An 18229-nucleotide genomic window follows, 5' to 3' on the forward strand; every position below is an offset into this window, starting at 1 on the left:
GTTGTTGTAATTTGTCGACATTTTTTAACATACCCTTCGCAACAAATGATGGATTCTGTGTCCCTAACACAGTCTGTTAAGAAATATATAAATGGGAAATGTGCTGAGTTTGTATTCATCAGAAACTACAGGCACACAGAATGAATGACCCAGACCATCAATCAACTGATCAATTTGTCAGTTTATCATCAGTCAGTCATCAACCATAGGACTATTTACAGCTTCCTCCTCCGAAGTAGTTTTAAAAAATGACAGTGTACGAGAGAGAAAGACAGAGAGAGGGGGCGAGAGAGAGAGGGGTGTTTTTGATTCATGCCAAAACACAACTGCAGATAACAATATCATTCATCAATCCCGCAATCATGATAGAGAATTTCTGCCTAAGTGAACGTCTGGCGGTCGGATTTTACAGGCCAGTGACAAGGTGGCAATCGACTAAAAATAACCCTGCAGCAGGGTCTCATAAATGGGAAGGGAGGAACAGTAAAGGGGAACAAAAAGAAAAACACACACACAAACAGCCAAGTGGTGATTTCATTTCCCTACCTGTCATAGCGCGGCTAAATAACTCTGGTCAGGGTATTACAAGCTCTGGGCTCGATGGCTCCGAACAGCAATCCCATGCAGGTGGGAAATGAGCAGGAGGAAAAGGGAGGGAAGGAAAGCGATAAGAGGGAGAGAGAAAGTGGAGGAGTGGAGGAGATGGATGGCCCAAGAAGTACAGATGGAGGGGGAGAGAATGGTAAATGGGGTGGGAGCTGAAGGGGGGCATAAGAAAATGGAGAGAGAAGGAGAAACAGAGAGCGGAGAAGAAAAGTCTTAATAAGAAAAAAGAAGGATGGGAATGGGACATGGGATCGTAATGGCTGAAGAAGCAGGATGCAGTCCCGCTGTGTGCTTTCTTGGATGAGTACACATACAGATACATTCACACCCAAAACACACAGCGTACACACAGAGTGCATCCCAGTGAGGTAGACTCTGACAGATGGAATTACACACTCCTGTAACTCTGTAACTGTCCTGGAACACACACAAAGGCGACAGTTGACTTTCTGGAGCGAAAGTTCTCTGGGCAAGGTTACTTTCTTAGCAAGTTCACACTCTCTGTCTCACCTTCACACCCTCATACACACACACTCTTACTCACACACATACACAGAGAGAGAAAAAGAGAGAGAGAGAGAGAGACAGAAACAGAGAGAAATAGAAATATTATTTAAGTGATTCCAATCTGTACCATATTGCACAGTGTGTGACAAACTGCAGTGGTCGCCTGCCAAGGGAGGAATTGAGTGTGTGTGCCAGAGAGAGAGAGAGAGAGAAAGAGACACAGAGAGAGGTGGAGGTAGTAGATGAAAGGTGTGGGAAGGGATATGGGAGAGAGAGAGAGAGAGAGGGAGAGAGAGAAACTGAGAGACACAGTGAGACACAACAATTGAGAAAAAAATAAAAAGAGGGAATCTGATATTTGTGCCAAAGCAGAGCAGTGACAGGGCGCAGTTTGCTAATAAATGACAGCATTAGACTGACAGTTATTAAAATGTGTGCACAGTGGATAGAGAGGCAGGCACAGGTATTATACTTAAACGTATCATAGCCTTCCAGCCAGGATAAGAGTGCATGATCTGAGTATATTTTGGCTTCAAGGACACTTGATTGAAGTCATAAAAATGAAAGATGACTTGTTGGAACGGAGTCACTGCGGAATCTCTCCCTTCAACCTCTCATCCCTCCCTCCCTCCTCACTCTAATTTTTCCCCTTCTCTTTTTCCCTCTCCCTCTCTCCTCTGCGGACTGTTATCCTGCCAAAACAGTGCCTTCGTCCCAAACACTCAGAGGTAGAGGCAGGGATAATTGAAAAAGTTCTCACACTGGGAGTTAAGCAAGTCAGATAAGGGGGAGAAGTTGGAGGGAACGAAAATGTTTGCAGCACAACAAACGAGTGTGTGTTCGGTCAGCAGGGGGGAGGGGGTGGGGGGCGGGGGGTAGGGGATTTCTGTCCCGAGTGAAAGAGAGAGAAAGAGAAAAAGTAGAGAGTAAGCAATAAATGGAGAGTCTGTGTGTGGTAATGGGGCAGGGGAGGAAGAGAAAGAGAGTGAAAGCTTTATCTTATCTACTTTAGCCATCGCTACTGTCCACTGGCTCAGAGTATAATACCCACTTATGCAAATACATCCACATCTCTGCTCCCCTGATACTGTGGAAGCCCTAACAACATTTTAACAAAGTGTGTATTTTGTGTTGGCTTCTCTGTGTAAATGTTTATGTGCCCAGCCCAGTGCACCTCCTGGGTCAGTGTGTGAATGTTGTTTGTGCAGGAAAGTGCTGTGCCAAGAAAGACACCATCACCACCACCACCACCACCACCCCTCTGGTCATCCCTCCAGTCATCCATCCACGCCTTACTCCCCTTCATCCCTCATTCCTTTTCCCTGCCTCTGTGTCTCCCTCCCTGCTGACATCCCTCTCGCTGCTCCATTCCTTCCATCTTTCTTAACTCCATCCCTTAAGCTTCCATTCCTCCCCTACCAACTGCCCTGCCCACTTCTCCCCCTCCTCTGTCCTTCCCTCCTTCTGTCACTGCCTTTGTCTTTTCACGGCCACCTCAAATGGCTTTAGATCAATCAAAGGCACTCAACGGACTTTGTTAGTGAGCCACTGTTGTGGGAGAATGAAGCCATGCACCCAGGGGTCTACTGCCCTCATAATTAAATAGCTGGAGGACTGAATGCTTTCTTCCCTAGGACCTCCTGCACTCTCCGCTGACAATCTACCTCCAAGCGATTTGTGCCGCTGCAAAACTAATCACTTAGGCTTGTGCAATCTCAGGCATGCTATAGAGAGAAAACCAGCTGTATTATTAGGTTTTAGAAAATATCCACTGTTAATAAATGCTCTAGGAAAAGCAGCTGATGCTGATTTGAAAGCGTGGTTAACCCACTGGACTCCTGCAGAACAGAGGCGGGTACTGTGGTATGCTGATGAACAGTCAATGGGACGGACAGCTCCGTGTCCAGGGTCTGTCAATCACAAACTGATTTACGTAAAGCAGGAAAAGAAGTTGTATGCACAGGGATCAATATCTCATCCTTTAAGTGCCAGCAAGGAACTACAACTGACCAGCACTCCTCATACTGTGTACTGTAAGACCTACAGTGTATTAAAAGACTAATATGTTTAAGAATGTGATTAAAACTGAATCCACTGCTGTTTTTGGTTATTAAATGTGAATGCTTTGAAATCCCAATTGAAATCCATAGTTTAGCTTTCAGCAATTCTAACAAAACTAGAAATAAAAAGCTGCTCTTAATATTTTATGTCGATAGCGAGTCAAATTAATATGTGAAAGATGCCAGTCATAGTGACTAATCCCTCAGCTCTGCTTTTAGGATTTTTAGCTTATTGTTATTATTGTTTTGGTAGATTCCACCGCCATTATCCTTGTTTCTCACAGAATCAGGCAGCTGTTTTAGCAAGAAGAGTCAGATAAACCTACTGTATGCTACCCGTCCACCACAAAAAGACACAATTTGTAGCTGCAAGAACATAATGGAGCATCTTACATTTACAGTGCTGCACAGGAGTTGTTGGAGACCAAAGAAGTTCCATTCATCAGAGAGCTAGAAACATGACTCCAGATGAATGCTAATATTACTCAGTGTCTTCTGGCTGTGTGGATAGGGATCTGTTTGTTGACACATTTTTCACTTTTTCATTTCAGTGTAGTTTTCATCTTGTTCCTATATCCTCAATTGGGTAAAAAATCAATTGATGCAGTTTTAAAAACTAAAAATCAAACTGAACTTTTGAGCTGACATGAACAAGAAGTCTTAAAAGTACTCAGAGGAAAAGAAATTTCAACATCTGCAATTCCCTGACCACTCCTTCCTTTGAGGAAGTTAATCGAAAGCTCTTGAATGTAATGGGATTATTTTGTGAGATTCATATCTTATGAATTAAGGTATTTTACCAATTTTGAACCACATCCAACCCAACCTTCACACATGAATAGTAGACAGGGCTGGCACCAAAGTGCACACGATTAATTACCATATGCATATACTCCTAAACACACACAAAACACAAAAAACATTCTTCACATCAACCATTATGACAATAATAGACCCATTTGCACACAAATAGTAACACTGGCAGAGCATCAGCACTGTTGGGAAAGTCTTGGCAGTGAATCTGTAGCCCAGCATTGCTCCAGTCAGGACAGCCTGACTCAGACTGTAACAGGATGGACAAAGAACTGAAATGGACAGACCGGGCACCGCCTGGTCCATTGGGCATCTTTTCACCAGAGCTGACAAGGCTGCCAATAAGTGCTGCGACTGTAATACAGTGCCATTTTGAAAATTAGCACTGTTTAACAAAGTCTGGGGGCAACTGCAGCTGGAGTGTCCAGTATAATGGTTGCTTTGCTGAAGCATACACTTTGCTTTTTTCATCCACCAAAACAACAACAACAACAAATATCCCCCCATAGCTGGATAACCATTTACACCAGTGGCTAAATGAGATGGAATCCCAAATCTCCCAATTGACTTACATGGCAAACTCAACTGTTTATTCAATGTGAGTGAAAATATGACAAAAATTCAAAGCATGAAATTTCAATTTTCATGCTTCATCTCTCATGGAAAATATATCCTATGTCTTTATTATTATTATTATTAGTAGTATTGCCAGCAGGAGAATTGTGAGATGATTATTCAAACTAGTCAGTCCCGCAGTAATGCATTTGAAATGTGTTATATAATCTTGGCAAACCTAGACTGTTCTGTAATGATTTAAATGTTTTGGCCACTCCATGCCTGCGATTGATTTATATTTATTGATCGCTAATGATATTCCAACTTTTGTGACCTGCTGGCCCTTTTGGACATGGACAGAAGTGTGAATCTCTTGTACAGTAAGTACAGGAATTTTCACAATATCCTAGAAAGGCAAAGAGACATTTTTTGAATTCTTTAGTTTTTATACTCTCTGATAACGCTCAGCACTGAAAAGGGTGGGGAAATATTTTTAGACACTATGTTGAATGCCTTTTCTTGATGTAGACAGCTGAGTGAAGAAAGGCGACACAAAGTGCTTCTTCCCAAAGCCATGTGGGTGAGACTTAACAGTGAAGCCGATTCTTTCTATGCTTCTAATATCTGTTACATTATTGCAAGAGTAGATTTTAATCATCACTCTTCTGCAGCATCTCAACCAAAAATTGAAATACCTCGTCCAATCTTTTCGCCTGACAAACCTCCACCACAGTCCTCACCACTGAGTTACCTGAAAAAGATATCACCATTCAACCCTTACGCTCAGCTGTCATGCCTGAAAAGAATCTTCCTACCAAACTATTACACCTGAATGCGCTGATGTTCACTCACTCAGTTCAATCTTGTGTCATGACTGGAAAAAAAACAAAAATACAAACAAACAGCCTACCTTGAGCAAAAACTCATATTATAATAACACCTTAACCTTAACATAAGGGTATAGTCCATTCTACCGCTCATAAACAGAGAAAAACAAGCATTGCTACACAGCCATTTTTACCTGAAACAAATTCCGTCTATTCCCCTTTTTGTTTTAATAAGCTCTGTTTTTCTTGCCTGAGGTAGTTCAGAATGTATTGATTATGCTCTATCTGTACCGTTTCCTGCTGCAACAGCCTCTTTACAACAGGAGAAACACAATATTCTTGTTTATCATCCAATATCGTATCCACAAGCCAAGAACCCAACCAAGACCTTGAATTATAGTAGGTAGCTCAGTAAGCACACAGGTGAGACTAGTTGGGATTGCTTTTGGTACAACACTTTTGGTCTTGGTCATAAAATAAGTCTACAAAAATGTTATAAACTCATTTTATGTAATTTCATCATGTTCTTCAACTCAAGCACTGTTCTTCAAGCAGTGTGACTGCAGGACAGAAGCAAGATATATGCATGCTACTGACCTGAATTAGAGTGAAATATTGCTCCGCTGTGTAGCGTGACTTGGCATGAGATAAGTGCGACAGGGAAGCTGCTTTAGTGCTATCTGGAGGACGGTCTGTCCTCTGTTGTGAAGGGCAATGAGGAAGGAAACTTGATCACATCCCGTTTTTCTTCTCTTCATCCCTAAACTTTTCTCTCTTCTTTTCTTTTTGTGTCACCCCACCCTGACGCCCTCATTTACCGTCTCCTTGCCTCATTCACCCATCCATTGCCCTCAATCCTTGCTTTCAAATCTCTTTTTTTTCCCTCGCTACCCCACGTCTTGCAGTGACACACACTCTCTCTCTCTATCAGTTGTACCATGTCTGCGTGTCTCCTTCCGGCTCATAAATAGTGTTCATGTGTTAGATGTTATGCGTATGAATATCAGATCGTCTTGATGTTTCCTCTGCACCAGCAGTCAGCCTGGGATATCATTCAGGATTTATCTGTTGTTCCGCTCCGCTCTGCTTTATGGAGGCATCTCGAACAGAGGTCAATACAGAAAGAGAATGGGAACAAACTAGAAAGAGGGGCCTGAAACCAGACTTCCTAACAAATGATAAACCGCTTGCTTGTATGATGGATGCTCCCGGATACAATCTTGACTGAGTATGTGTATCCATGCATGTGTGGGGTAGAGCCGTGACTGTCACGTCTGAGTGTGCTTTTGAGTGTGTTTTGTGTACAGGTCTGTGTGTATGATTGCATCTACAGCAATGTCTACGTAGTATATAGTGGTTACAAGAGATTAGGAGGAATTGGATTGTGCAGTGTGCTGTATGTGTGCATACTGTATGTGTGTGTGTGTGTGTGTGTGAGCTAGTGGGACTTCAGCATGCTTTAAACATACTAGTTTCATCTGATTAGCCTGAAAGCAGAGTGTTTATAGCTGTTCTGAGCGTCCACACTTTAATTGATTTTTGATCAATTGTTCAGATGGAGAAAACAGTGCATAGTTGAAGTCTTGCAAACTTTTCCACCTCCACACCCGTTGCTAGGCTAATTGCTGTGTGACACTGGTTGTGTGCTTGGCAGATTCATTCAGTTTGGAAAGTTAAAAATATTGGCAGTTGCAACGTCCCAGTTCCACCTTTGGAAGTGTGTGCGAGAGCAACTTTCCAACGCTTTTAAACAATCCAACAAACACTTTACTGGAAGCACAATTATGCCTTTCAGAATCAATTAGGACAATTATATGTTTTTTGGTGTTGGCTCTGTGATGAAGCACACTGAATTCAAAGTGAAATAATGACTGTGATTTTAACAGGCTAATTTTCAGCTTTTTTTGACATGTGATGTTATATTCACACCAGATAAATAGTGCAGGGGTTGTAGCCCTTTGTTATGCATAATACCCAATTTTAGGTGACAAAAAGTAATTGGATGAGTACTAATTTAGCTTTTAACCACCAGTTGAGGTATGTTTTGATGAGCAGTTCCCATTTTTATTGGTATCTCCTGCTTTCATTGCGGATGAACACATGTATACATATATAGTATTCATAGGAATATATATTCCTGCTGATTTTCATGCTATCCCACCAGCCTAATGTTTAAGACCTAATGCCATCAAAGACTTGCAAAAATGCACCAACAAAAGGAACTAGCTAGCTGGTTTGCAAACAAGGATGTAATGCTTTACAAATGTTATATGAGGAAGAAAATGAATTCAGGTTTTTTTTTTTAAAGTAAAAGTCCAAAGGATACTTTTCAGTAACTTTAATAAAGTCATCATAGTTAATATTTGGCTGCAAGTCCTGTGCAGGGATCTACAACCCACAGACATCAGAAGACTCTTCTGCCAGATCTGTACTGCAGCCACTTCCACCGCCTCCATGTTTCATGGTCCTTTCATCTTCTTTAGCAAGTCAAACACATGCTCCTTTGGATTGAGGACAGGTGACTCAGCCAGTAAAGCACTAACCACTGTTCCAAAAAATCCTTGGTCGACTTGTCAGTATACAGTACTAAGGATTATTGTTGTGCTGCATTGTCCTGAAAGTCAGCATTTTAACGTCACAGGGATTATTTAATTTTCGATCCAACAAGCTGGAGCAGAGCCAACTGGGAGAAATGACTGCACTGATGTATACGGTGTAAACAATGCATGTTTATGTGTGTTACACGGGTGCCACCGGTTCACTGATATGTGTCTCCTTACAGACAGCTTTTCCTCTGTGGGCAGGTGGTGTTGAAGCCCATCCAGATGGGCTCTAAATCATCCCCTTTTTCTTGCCAACTCCCCAACATAAATATCCCAGAAGGAACAGAAGTTACCTTGGGGTCCACCATCTTTCAATCCCCTGTCTATGCCGTACCCGCCTCTCAAATAACTTCTTCTCTGACAGCTTTTCTCTCTGTCACATTTTCTCTGTCACCTCCTAGTCTCATTTTCCCCTCTTTTATCTCATACTAGCTTGCTCATTTTACTTTGCTGTCTATTTCTCTCTCTTTTTTATCCTTTTCTTTCTCCCCTTCCTACCTGTCTGAATCGTTCAGTTTGTCTGTCTAAGCTTGTTTCTTTCTCTAACACTTTCTTTTGCTCGCTCTTTATCCTCTGTTACTTGAAGAATTTTGTCTTCCCCTTTTTTCGATGTTTACCCCACTTTCTTGTCTTCACCCCTGGGTGTTTGGCTAACCTGTCGCTTTGGCACTCACTCAACCTTGTCCCACAGTCATCTGTCAGCATCTGTTTAATCTCACATCAGCACACGTCTCTCTCACCTCCTCTCACCTCCTCTCACCTGTCTCGCCTCCTGTCTACCTCTCCCTCCTGCTTGTCTTTCACCTGTGACCTGTGGGAGCATCTATAAGACCATATGGGTGCGTTGTCTCCAGGCCTACCCTTATCACTGAAACCCATCTGGCCTAGATTTCTGCTGTTCTGCCTCAGTTGCCACCTACTGTAAAACCATAGAACACATTCTCAAATGACTGCTGCACAATCTATGGAAGGGAAAGATGAAAGAAACTTTAGGTGGATGTGAAACGTGGAATAGAAATCAGAGACGTGTATTTCAGCGTGCGCCTTTTCATCTTTGTGAGTTTTGAATGAGTTTGCATGACTTTAATCGATAGGTGCACAGTGTGTGTAAGCATTAGATGGAAAGTCTGTGTATGTGCAATCATCTATCTATATCAGTGTGTGTGCATGCAGGTGTGAGGGTGTTTTTCAATCACAGAAAGCTTGAAGTTATCACTCACTAATCCTCTAATGAACCGGCACAGTTTAGATAAAACTGCCTCCATCAAACTCTTCAATGGAAGAAAAAGCCCAAGGCCCGAGCCTCCTGTCATCCTTCCCTGCCTTCCTTCAATATATCCTTCCCCTCACGCCCGCCTCCAAACGTCAATCTCTTTCTTCTCTTCTCGATCCCTACTTTCCTCATTCCCTATGCCCTGATTCCTCCTTTTCTTCTTTCATCCTTCCGTTTCCTCTCATATCTCTTGATTGCCACCTGTCCTCCTCTTTTTTCGTATCACCCCATCCCTGATTCCCTTGTTTCTTATCAAACAAAGCTACAGTTTCCTTCTTAATCCCTCATTTCCTGTTTGTATTTCCTTTACTAGATTAATCAGTTTCTTCTGTTTCATACTATAGTCCTCCTTTCCTGCCTCGATCACTCCTTCCTTCTATTTCCCAACCAATTCTTCTGTCTTGTCCTTGATCCCTTTTTTTCTCGATGGCTTCTTCCCTCATCCCCATCATCCCTCCTTTCCTTTTACATCCTTCCGTCTCTACTACCTGATTCTTTTTTCTTTAATCTCTCCACACCTCGATTATTAATGATTTCTTCCTCATTTCCTTGATCCCTTCTTCCCAAGTCCTTTACTACCTACCTATCATGCTTTCTTTCCTCAATCCCTCCATCGCTTTCCCCCCTACTGATTTCTTCTTTCTTGATCACTCCTTACCCCATTCCCCCTGTTAATTCCTCCGTCCTTTATCCCTTACCTCTGAGCAACATATACGGGAAAAACCATTATCTTCCTCGATCCTTCCTTCTTCCCTCGTTTCCTTTTCCTCAGTTCCCCCTTCCTGCCTTGCAATCACCTGATTCCTAATTTTCCTTCCACCCTTCCTTCTTGATCCCTCCCTCCTGCATTTCCCATCAACTGACACCTTCTTTCTCCCTTGATCCCTACATATCTCCCTCTATCCCTCAATTATATCGTTATAATGATAACCACGTCTTCTTTGCTCCCCGATACACTCAGCCCTTACTTTCCTTTCAGCTTCTATCCATCACGGGCCATCATTCTGTTTCTCTATAGACAAAATATAACGCTGGTGAGGAGTTACTGGACACATTTCACTAGAGGCAAAAGCACAAACCAAACACAAGTCAGCCATTAAAACACTAACTCAAATGCCATACTGAGCAGCTCAAACAGGCCCACAGTCCTTTTGGTAATACATACTCTGCTGTTGCTGCTGTGCTCAATTAATCTGGCTCAGTCAAGACCGCACTGAACTGTCATCATAACACTAATAAAGAAAAAGCTTTGAGCTGTTTGCATTAAGTGGCCTGCTTGTCTCAAACTGTCAGTTCGCCTGCGGCTCTGGCTCGGCGCAAGTTTTTGTCCCTCTCTTTCCACTCGTTTATTCCACTGTGGTTGGGGCACAAATCCCCTCATCATCTCAAAGGAAACACTAAAGGCAGCATGGCCTTGTAAAGCCTCATTAGGCTTAATAACCTTTAGTGAGGACAGGGCATACATTCTACTGTATGCATATGTGAATCATATGTAGGTATACGTTCGTGTGGAGCGTTTGCGGGTGATTCTCTGTGTGCATGCATGCGTGAATGTGCGTGCGCGTGTGTGAATATGTGTGTGTCCTCTGAGAGCAGGGCTAGCTCAGAGCCACAATGCGTCTTATTCAGCAGGGTCTCTGGATTAAAATGTAATTTCATTCAAAGTCGCAAATTGGGTTTTTTACTGTACTAATCTTCATTTTACTAAGCAGAATGAGGTATGTCATTAAAAAAAGAAGTGACTTAATGAAAGAATGCAGGGTGGATTGATTGCAGTGGGGAAAATAGTTCCCCACCGGAACGTTAAAGGTTATTCTGAATCACAAGACGGTGAAATTCATGAATAATACACTGCATAAATATATTTGTATTTTTGCAGTGTTTATTGTAATGATTATATTGTAGCGATGATGATAATGATGACATCAACATTTGCAGTTTACACAATGATCCAACTAATGCTGCTATTCAGTGGGGCCCAAATTACTGCTGCAAAATCAGACATATATTTAGATAGTTCAGATCAGATTATCAGCATTACAACCAAACAAAAGCACACCATTTACAAGTGGTCTGAGCAACAGGATTCAAAGAAATGTGCCTATAATTTGCATACATATTGAAGAGGACTGATTAAGAAATAGGGCACGTAAAAAATAGACATAAGTGTGAATAAAATGCTCTCTGTATTCAAAGAATATTTAATATTTAATTTGGATGTAAGTGATCTAATTGAACCACAGGGAGAAAAGAATAGGAATGTCATTCAAATTGAGACTGTGAAATATAGTCTTGTATATTGTACCTTTTATGGGCCATTTTCAGGGTGTATTTCAACAGTATTAAGTGAAGCTGGGAATAAAGTGACTGAGCTGCTGGAACACAGCTTCCACTGTGAAGAATGACAAATAATGAATTCACACCATACCACCCCTCTCACCTAATCACATATAAGAATCAGCAAAACCATTTCCTCCCGTTCCCCCCTGCTAATACATTTCCCGAATAAAAAAAAAAAAAAAAAAAGAAGAGAGAAAAGAAAAAAATCATGATCCACAAAATAATTTCAGCGATATTATCAGCGAATCCAGAATTGTTGGGTGAGACTGACGCTTTAAAAAATGCCGGACGCATTAGAAATGAACTGAGATTGCATAGATGTCCCTTTTCAATTATATCTGTTTGGAATTGCGCAACCAAATTATGTCATGCTATAATGACTATGCTATATTACCAACACACCCTAGCATGCTACTGGAATACCAATTCTAAAAACCAATTTCATTCATTTTTTTTAGGTTAATTAGGGTTATTTTTGGATTCCTTAGCTTAAAGATCAAATATCTTCAATTTTCTCATTCAACAAAATCTACTGATGAACAAATCACCTGCCAAAATACCCGTAATGACCCTAATGGGAATTAGAAGCCCATTTCCTTTTACTGTCCCCTCCTCCCCATACCATCCCTTCTTCCTTTCCCCTCTCCTCTCCTCCCATCCTCCCTGCTATAGATGGACGGCAGAGATTTACAGTTAGGGGTCACACAGTGGTTCTAATTAGCTTAAGTAGGTTGGGAGGAATAAGCACTTCCTTGCTAAGACACATCACCAAGTCCCACAGCTCTGTCTGACTAAGCAGAGACAACCGACCTCTGCCTCTGTCTGTCCCTCTGTCCCTCTGTCCCTCTGTCCATCTGTCTGTGTCCTTCTCTATCTCAGTCTGCACTGGTGCTGGAATTTCCCCCTGTACCGCAACACAGAAATATTTTGGCGATAGCTAATAATTTATGAGAGGAATTTACTTGTCACAGTACATAATGATGACGACCCTTATGCAGCAGCTTTGGATGTGCTGAAAGGTCGTCTGGAAAAATTCTAACATCACCACCTTCAAGAAATGTCACACATGCTGTATTATTTTCCAGTCATGACTCTGCCATTTCTTTTTGGTCTTCAGATGAAACATGGAATGTGAAAATTATTATATGACAGGAAAGAAAAAATTCATATTGTAGCAAATTTTAATTAAATCTTGAAAGACTCCTTGTTTTTTTTCTCATGGTCATATTATTTGACCTTGAGGACATCTATTTACGCCCTTCGGCCTGTGATGAAAACACACGTCCCTTTTTATTTCAGTGACATTTTTTAAATATTTTGTTGTTGTTAATTCACTTTCCTGTTGGAAAACTGTGTCTCTGTCTAAATCTGCAAGCATCACTCTCTTTCCCTCTGTGTGTGTGTGTATGTGTGTGTCTATCTACCTCTCTCTGATGTCCAGGGAAGGGATCTGTTCACCAGAAAAAAAACATGGGCTGAATTCCCAATACCCCGCAGAAAATCTCCACAATTTCAAAAACACAGGGGAAGAAACTCCTTCCAAAAACAAAGAGAAAAAAAATACTCAGCCTCCTTTTTTTGGATCAATCTGTGACAAATTCAGCAAATTTTTGGCAGAGGGGTTTGTTTTGTCTCTGGATTTCTCCGGCTCTCCTTCCCTCCTCTCAGGAGCACTCCTTCCCCCTTGCTGCTAACATGTAAATAGCATTTTTAATTACAATTCTATCTTCTGTTTGCATATTTTACTATCAACAGAGAAACCAGTGTACAATTCCCTGCAACTAACAATTTGCCTCCCTGTTTACCCAGCCCACTTGTCACTGCCCTCTCTGTGTGTGTTTAAGAACCTGTCCCACCTCCTGCCAGACTCGTTTTATCTTATTTCTCACATTGTTCCCTTTATATGGAGGTGCACAGTGGAGTGCTAGAGAAGGAGAACACATTAAAATCCTTCACTGGCCATAAACTAAAATCGATACTGTTTAAAGGCTCCGGATAACTAATGAGTATTCTAATTTTTGATAAAGTATCTCTCTGATGAACTGATCACTCGTTCATTGTGTAATTTTCAGAAGATGTCTTCAAATTGCTAATTTTTGTCAAACCAACGGTCCAAAAGACCATTTACAATGATATACAGAGAAAATTAGCAAATCCTTAAAGATGAGAAGATGGAAACAACAAACGTTTTTCACTTTTGTTCAATAAATGTCTCACAAGACAAACTGATAATGACACTTTTTGTCAATTAATAAACTGTTGATCAATTTATTGACTCAAATATTTGCCCAAGCATTAATATACACTGTTAAAAGAGCAGAAAGAGAGCATGAGTGATGCTCTTAATGCTCTTAATGTTCTTAGCGGCTGCAATTTTTCTGCATTTAATTTTTCCAGAAGCTGCTCCATGGTCACACTCTGCACTCAATGCTGTGTCTTTAACTATGGATTTTCTGTTGATTCATTTTGAGTTTCTGCCATATTTCATTATTTTCTTTTGCCTGTTAGCTATTACTACTCATCACAGCTATCCTGCTCTACAGCTGACATGCAAACAGATAATACCGCTGCCAGACACGTCACCTTTTATGAACCTAAAAAAAGACTAGCCTGACACAGAGAAAAATGACTACATGAATTTTATATGAGGCTGAATCACTGTGTTGCTTTAAAAACAAAAGCTTCTCAAAACAGAGATGTGTTTATATGAATATACTGCTTCAAAATAATTTTCTAAAAATACTGAACAGACTGAGGCAGAGACACACACAGAAAAAGGGTGATGTTGTTTCTCTTTTGCCCGGTGACTGCTTGGCACAGTTATGTAGAACTGAAAGGCCTCCCACAGCTTAAAAAAAAAAGAAACCTCTCCTCCGTCCCGGCCCACCCCTTCTTCTCTTTCTCCCCTCGTCTCTTCTCTCTCTCTCTCTCTCTCTCTCTCTCCCTCATTCTGCTTATCTCCTTGCATGGCTGACACATTTGTCAAGTGGTGTGACTTCTCATCGTCTCATTCATGCAGGCTTTATTGAAATCTAATAAGCAATCCATTGTTGACAAAGAGATGCGACAGAACAAAGATTTCAGACTTAAACTATACATCTTTCCCCCCCTCCACTCTCTTTCTCCCCTCCCTGTCTCCTTAATGAAGCCTCTTAGTTCAGCCTGTGTGTGTGTGTGTGTGTGTGTGTCTGTGTCTGTGTGTGTGTGTGTCTCTGTATGTGTGTGTGTGCGTGTGTAGGCAAGGGGAGTGTGTGTCTCTCAGCTTAACCTGTACGAAAGTTAAAAGTCCTTTTTATTTACACATACCCCTATCTGAACTTGTGTGTGTGTGTGTGTGCGTGCACGGCTGCATGGGTGTGTGCATGTGCGTGTGACAAAGTGATGCAGTTGGCTGCTCAGTCGGATAGAGGAGGATGTGACTGGAGCTGGATTGAGTGACTGGCAAACCGCTCGTCTACTGCTGGGAATACTAACATGACACGCACTCACATACACGTGTTTATTGCCGAACTACAAATTTGTACAGGTGCAGAGTAACACACACCTATAAACATTTATACTATGAGCACACACACACACATACACAAATAACACGAGCTGCAGGCACCACACCTCCTCACAGTATCAATCTATCAGTATCTCAACTGTTTGAATGATTCACTCTGAAAGGTGCCAAAACAGTCGTCTTCAATCATACACATTCATGCACACACAAATACAGACACACACACACACACTCAAACAGAGCCACCCTCTGTTAACAAGCACACACACACACATGCATGAACACATACACACACAACAGGAGCAAGCTTAAAGGGAGAAAAAAAAGCATTTCACTTTAAACCTCTGCTGCCGGAGGGCTTTAGGGTTCAGTCCGATACCAAGGCAGAGCTACCAGATATTAAACATGCATGTGAAGGGCCTGCAGGTTCACCAGCAAAGCTCAGCTGAGATCAATCTGAACATGAGACTCTGCAGAAGTCATTGAGTGGTATTTAAGGATCTTATAGGACGCTAATTGCTATTTCAATCTGCTATTTTTCAATCGTTTCTATTCTTGATAGTTATTCTCATCATGCTTAAAGTTGATCCTAAGAATGATTGTTCTTATTATCCCCTGTAATACTTACTTTTACTCACATTATTCCTTTTGCCTTCAGCCAGCCTTAAAAGATGTCTGTGAAGAGATTTGCACCAGCTCAACCACCAAAATCTTTGCCACAGGCTTCAGGGTCAGTCAAAGTTTCCTTGTGAGTCAACTCTCTGATAACGCTTCAAATGAAAGTATGTTTGGCCATGGGTTAGTGCTTATTGAACAGCATAAAAACGATAAAATATCACCAAATCACCTGTAGTGTTTTATGCATTTCTGTTTCTTTAAAGATGACTGCTACAGGTGCACAGACACCACACACACACACACTACCCATGCTTACCTTGGTCACAAGAGGTTCTGTGTCCTCCAGGATGGAGATGAAGGGGATCTCCAGGAAAGAGGAGAGGAACTCCACCTGGATCAGCTCCTCCCTGGAGCGGGGGAAGGCGAGCATAGCGGACACCCCCCTGACCACCAGGTCTTGACAGGCGCTGCGGGACAGCGATTCCGGGTCCCCACCCGCGGGCGATCGAGCCACCATCTCCAGGCTCAGATTGTAGGGCAGCAGGGGTAGTGCCTGAGAGGGTGTCGTGGAGGAATCTGCCCCTCCGCTCTGGTGCCGGAGGCTAGCCAGGGCGCGGTTGAGCGCGTTTTGTATCCGTGCCGGCTGGCGGGTCGGCAAGAGCGCACCGAGGCGTACGGTATGACCTATCCGGGCGAGGATGTGGCACGGCTGGGGGTGCGGTAAGCAGGGCTCGGGGGAAGTGAAGACGGTTAATAAGAGAAGCAGCAGGAGCAGTCTGGCATAGAGGAAAAGGAGATGAGGTCTCCCGGGGGCGAGGCAGTAGGTCCAGAGTCCAGAGAGAGACACCATGCTGCAGCTCCGACACACAACAGAGGAGGACTGGGCTCAGCTCGGCGGGAGATGGCATAGCTCCCTCTTTCTCCCGGCTCCACCGCTTTTCTCGGACTTGATGGTTCTTCTTTCCTCCCCTTTTTTTTCTTAGCTGATGCGCTGCCGACGGTGATCTGTTGGCGGTTTGGCGGTTTTGCCTCTCACCTCTTCAAAGTTTTTATGTCAACAGTAAAAGACGCACGGTGGAGGAGAAGAAGAGAGGAGAGATGAGCGCTCACAGCTTAGAGCGGTCGCCCCGCTTCTGTCAGTCTCTGCTGGAGGAAGGGTTAGGCAGACCAGCTGTGAAGTGTGTGTGTGCGTGTGTGTGTGTGTGTGTGTGTGTCTGACTGTGTATGTGTGTGTGTCTCTGAGTGAGTTAGTGTGAGTGTGTGTCTGACTGTGTATGTGTGTGTCTCTGAGTGTGTGTATGTGTGTGTGAGGGAGTGTGTGTGTGTCCATGTGCCTGCCCGCCAATAATCTAACCTCTCACGGAGCCTGCCTCTTGTTGAATTTTAATGAAAATTCGTCGGGTAACATTTCCTTCCGCTTCTCCGGGTCGCAAAGAGAATTTGCTGTTTTCATTCAGAGACAAGCAAGCTAAGATGTTTGCTTGTAATTATTTTATGAATCTTAATTTGAGATAAGACAATCCAATTAGTTTTCTTCTTTGTATTTCTACATTTTAGTGGAACATACAAACTCATATCTTTCCTTATTTCTTTGCCCTGATGATGACAGAAAACTCACATTTAAAGAGTAAGCAGTATTAAACTGCTGTAAGTTGAACACAGACTGATTTTATGAATATAATAAATAAGTCTTTGCTGAAATAGAGTCTTTTTATTAATGTTAGTCATTTCTTTTGTGAAGTAATGGGCTGCTTTTAACCACCTTTACAGCTAAGACCACTGATGTCCTTGCCAGGTTGGCCAACACAAAGCTAATGGCTTGCTGAAATCTCAATTTTCCTCAGAGATTTATCCCCACTTCCTTACTGCTGTCCAACTAGAACATTATCCGTTGTGTAACCACATCTTTTCAGCACCATGGACAGCGCCAGTGCCATAAAAGAGATCTACTGTGCATGCTAATTTGGCTTCATGCAAGGGACAGCACTCAGTCCTCCCTTCATTCATTTTGCACTCACTTCTCGGTAGAACAGAAAATTTGGTACATGTATTTGTCCATCGAGTGAAATCTGGACAGCTGTGTGTAGTTTTTGGGATCCCAACACTCTTTCTGAAAAATGTCTTGTTTGTCAGACTCCATGCTTCAAATGTCTGTCTCTCCTGTTTTTTTTCAGCCTCTTTGTTTCTTTCTTCCTCATCCTTGGTGGTTTTGTCATGGGGTGAAGCTGCGGGGCCATTTCAGTGTGTAGTTTGACATTAAAAGGTTTAACAGGCGATAGAGGTATCACTCCGTCTGTGTGTCTCTTTCTCTCTCACACACGCTTCTCCTGGGATCAACAAGTCATTTCACAGCCTGCTGCGTGACCTAGTGTGACACCGGTGCGGTTTACTGACAAATCTAAGACAGCTGGGAGAGAAAGTGTTTTCTTACTTTTCCTCCATCTTCTCATGCTCCACTTGCTCGATACGATGAAAAGATGAAAACCCAACACTGTGGGCTGTGTTCTACTGCAGAAACCAGC

The 18229-nt window shown here is 42.4% G+C and overlaps 1 protein-coding gene across 1 annotated transcript in view; it reads right to left on the reverse strand.

Moving 5' to 3' along the window:
* The window catches only part of LOC128374832 (glutamate receptor ionotropic, NMDA 3B-like), a 69711-nt gene extending 53154 nt beyond the window's left edge, over positions 1-16557 (reverse strand). Inside the window, exon 1 of the mRNA XM_053335053.1 lies at positions 16024-16557. Coding sequence (XP_053191028.1) covers positions 16024-16557 — 534 coding nt within the window. The remainder of the gene's footprint in view (positions 1-16023) is intronic.
* Positions 16558-18229: the final 1672 nt, after the last annotated feature.

Source organism: Scomber japonicus, chromosome 16 (assembly GCF_027409825.1).
Source record: "Scomber japonicus isolate fScoJap1 chromosome 16, fScoJap1.pri, whole genome shotgun sequence".
Classification (NCBI taxonomy): domain Eukaryota; kingdom Metazoa; phylum Chordata; class Actinopteri; order Scombriformes; family Scombridae; genus Scomber; species Scomber japonicus.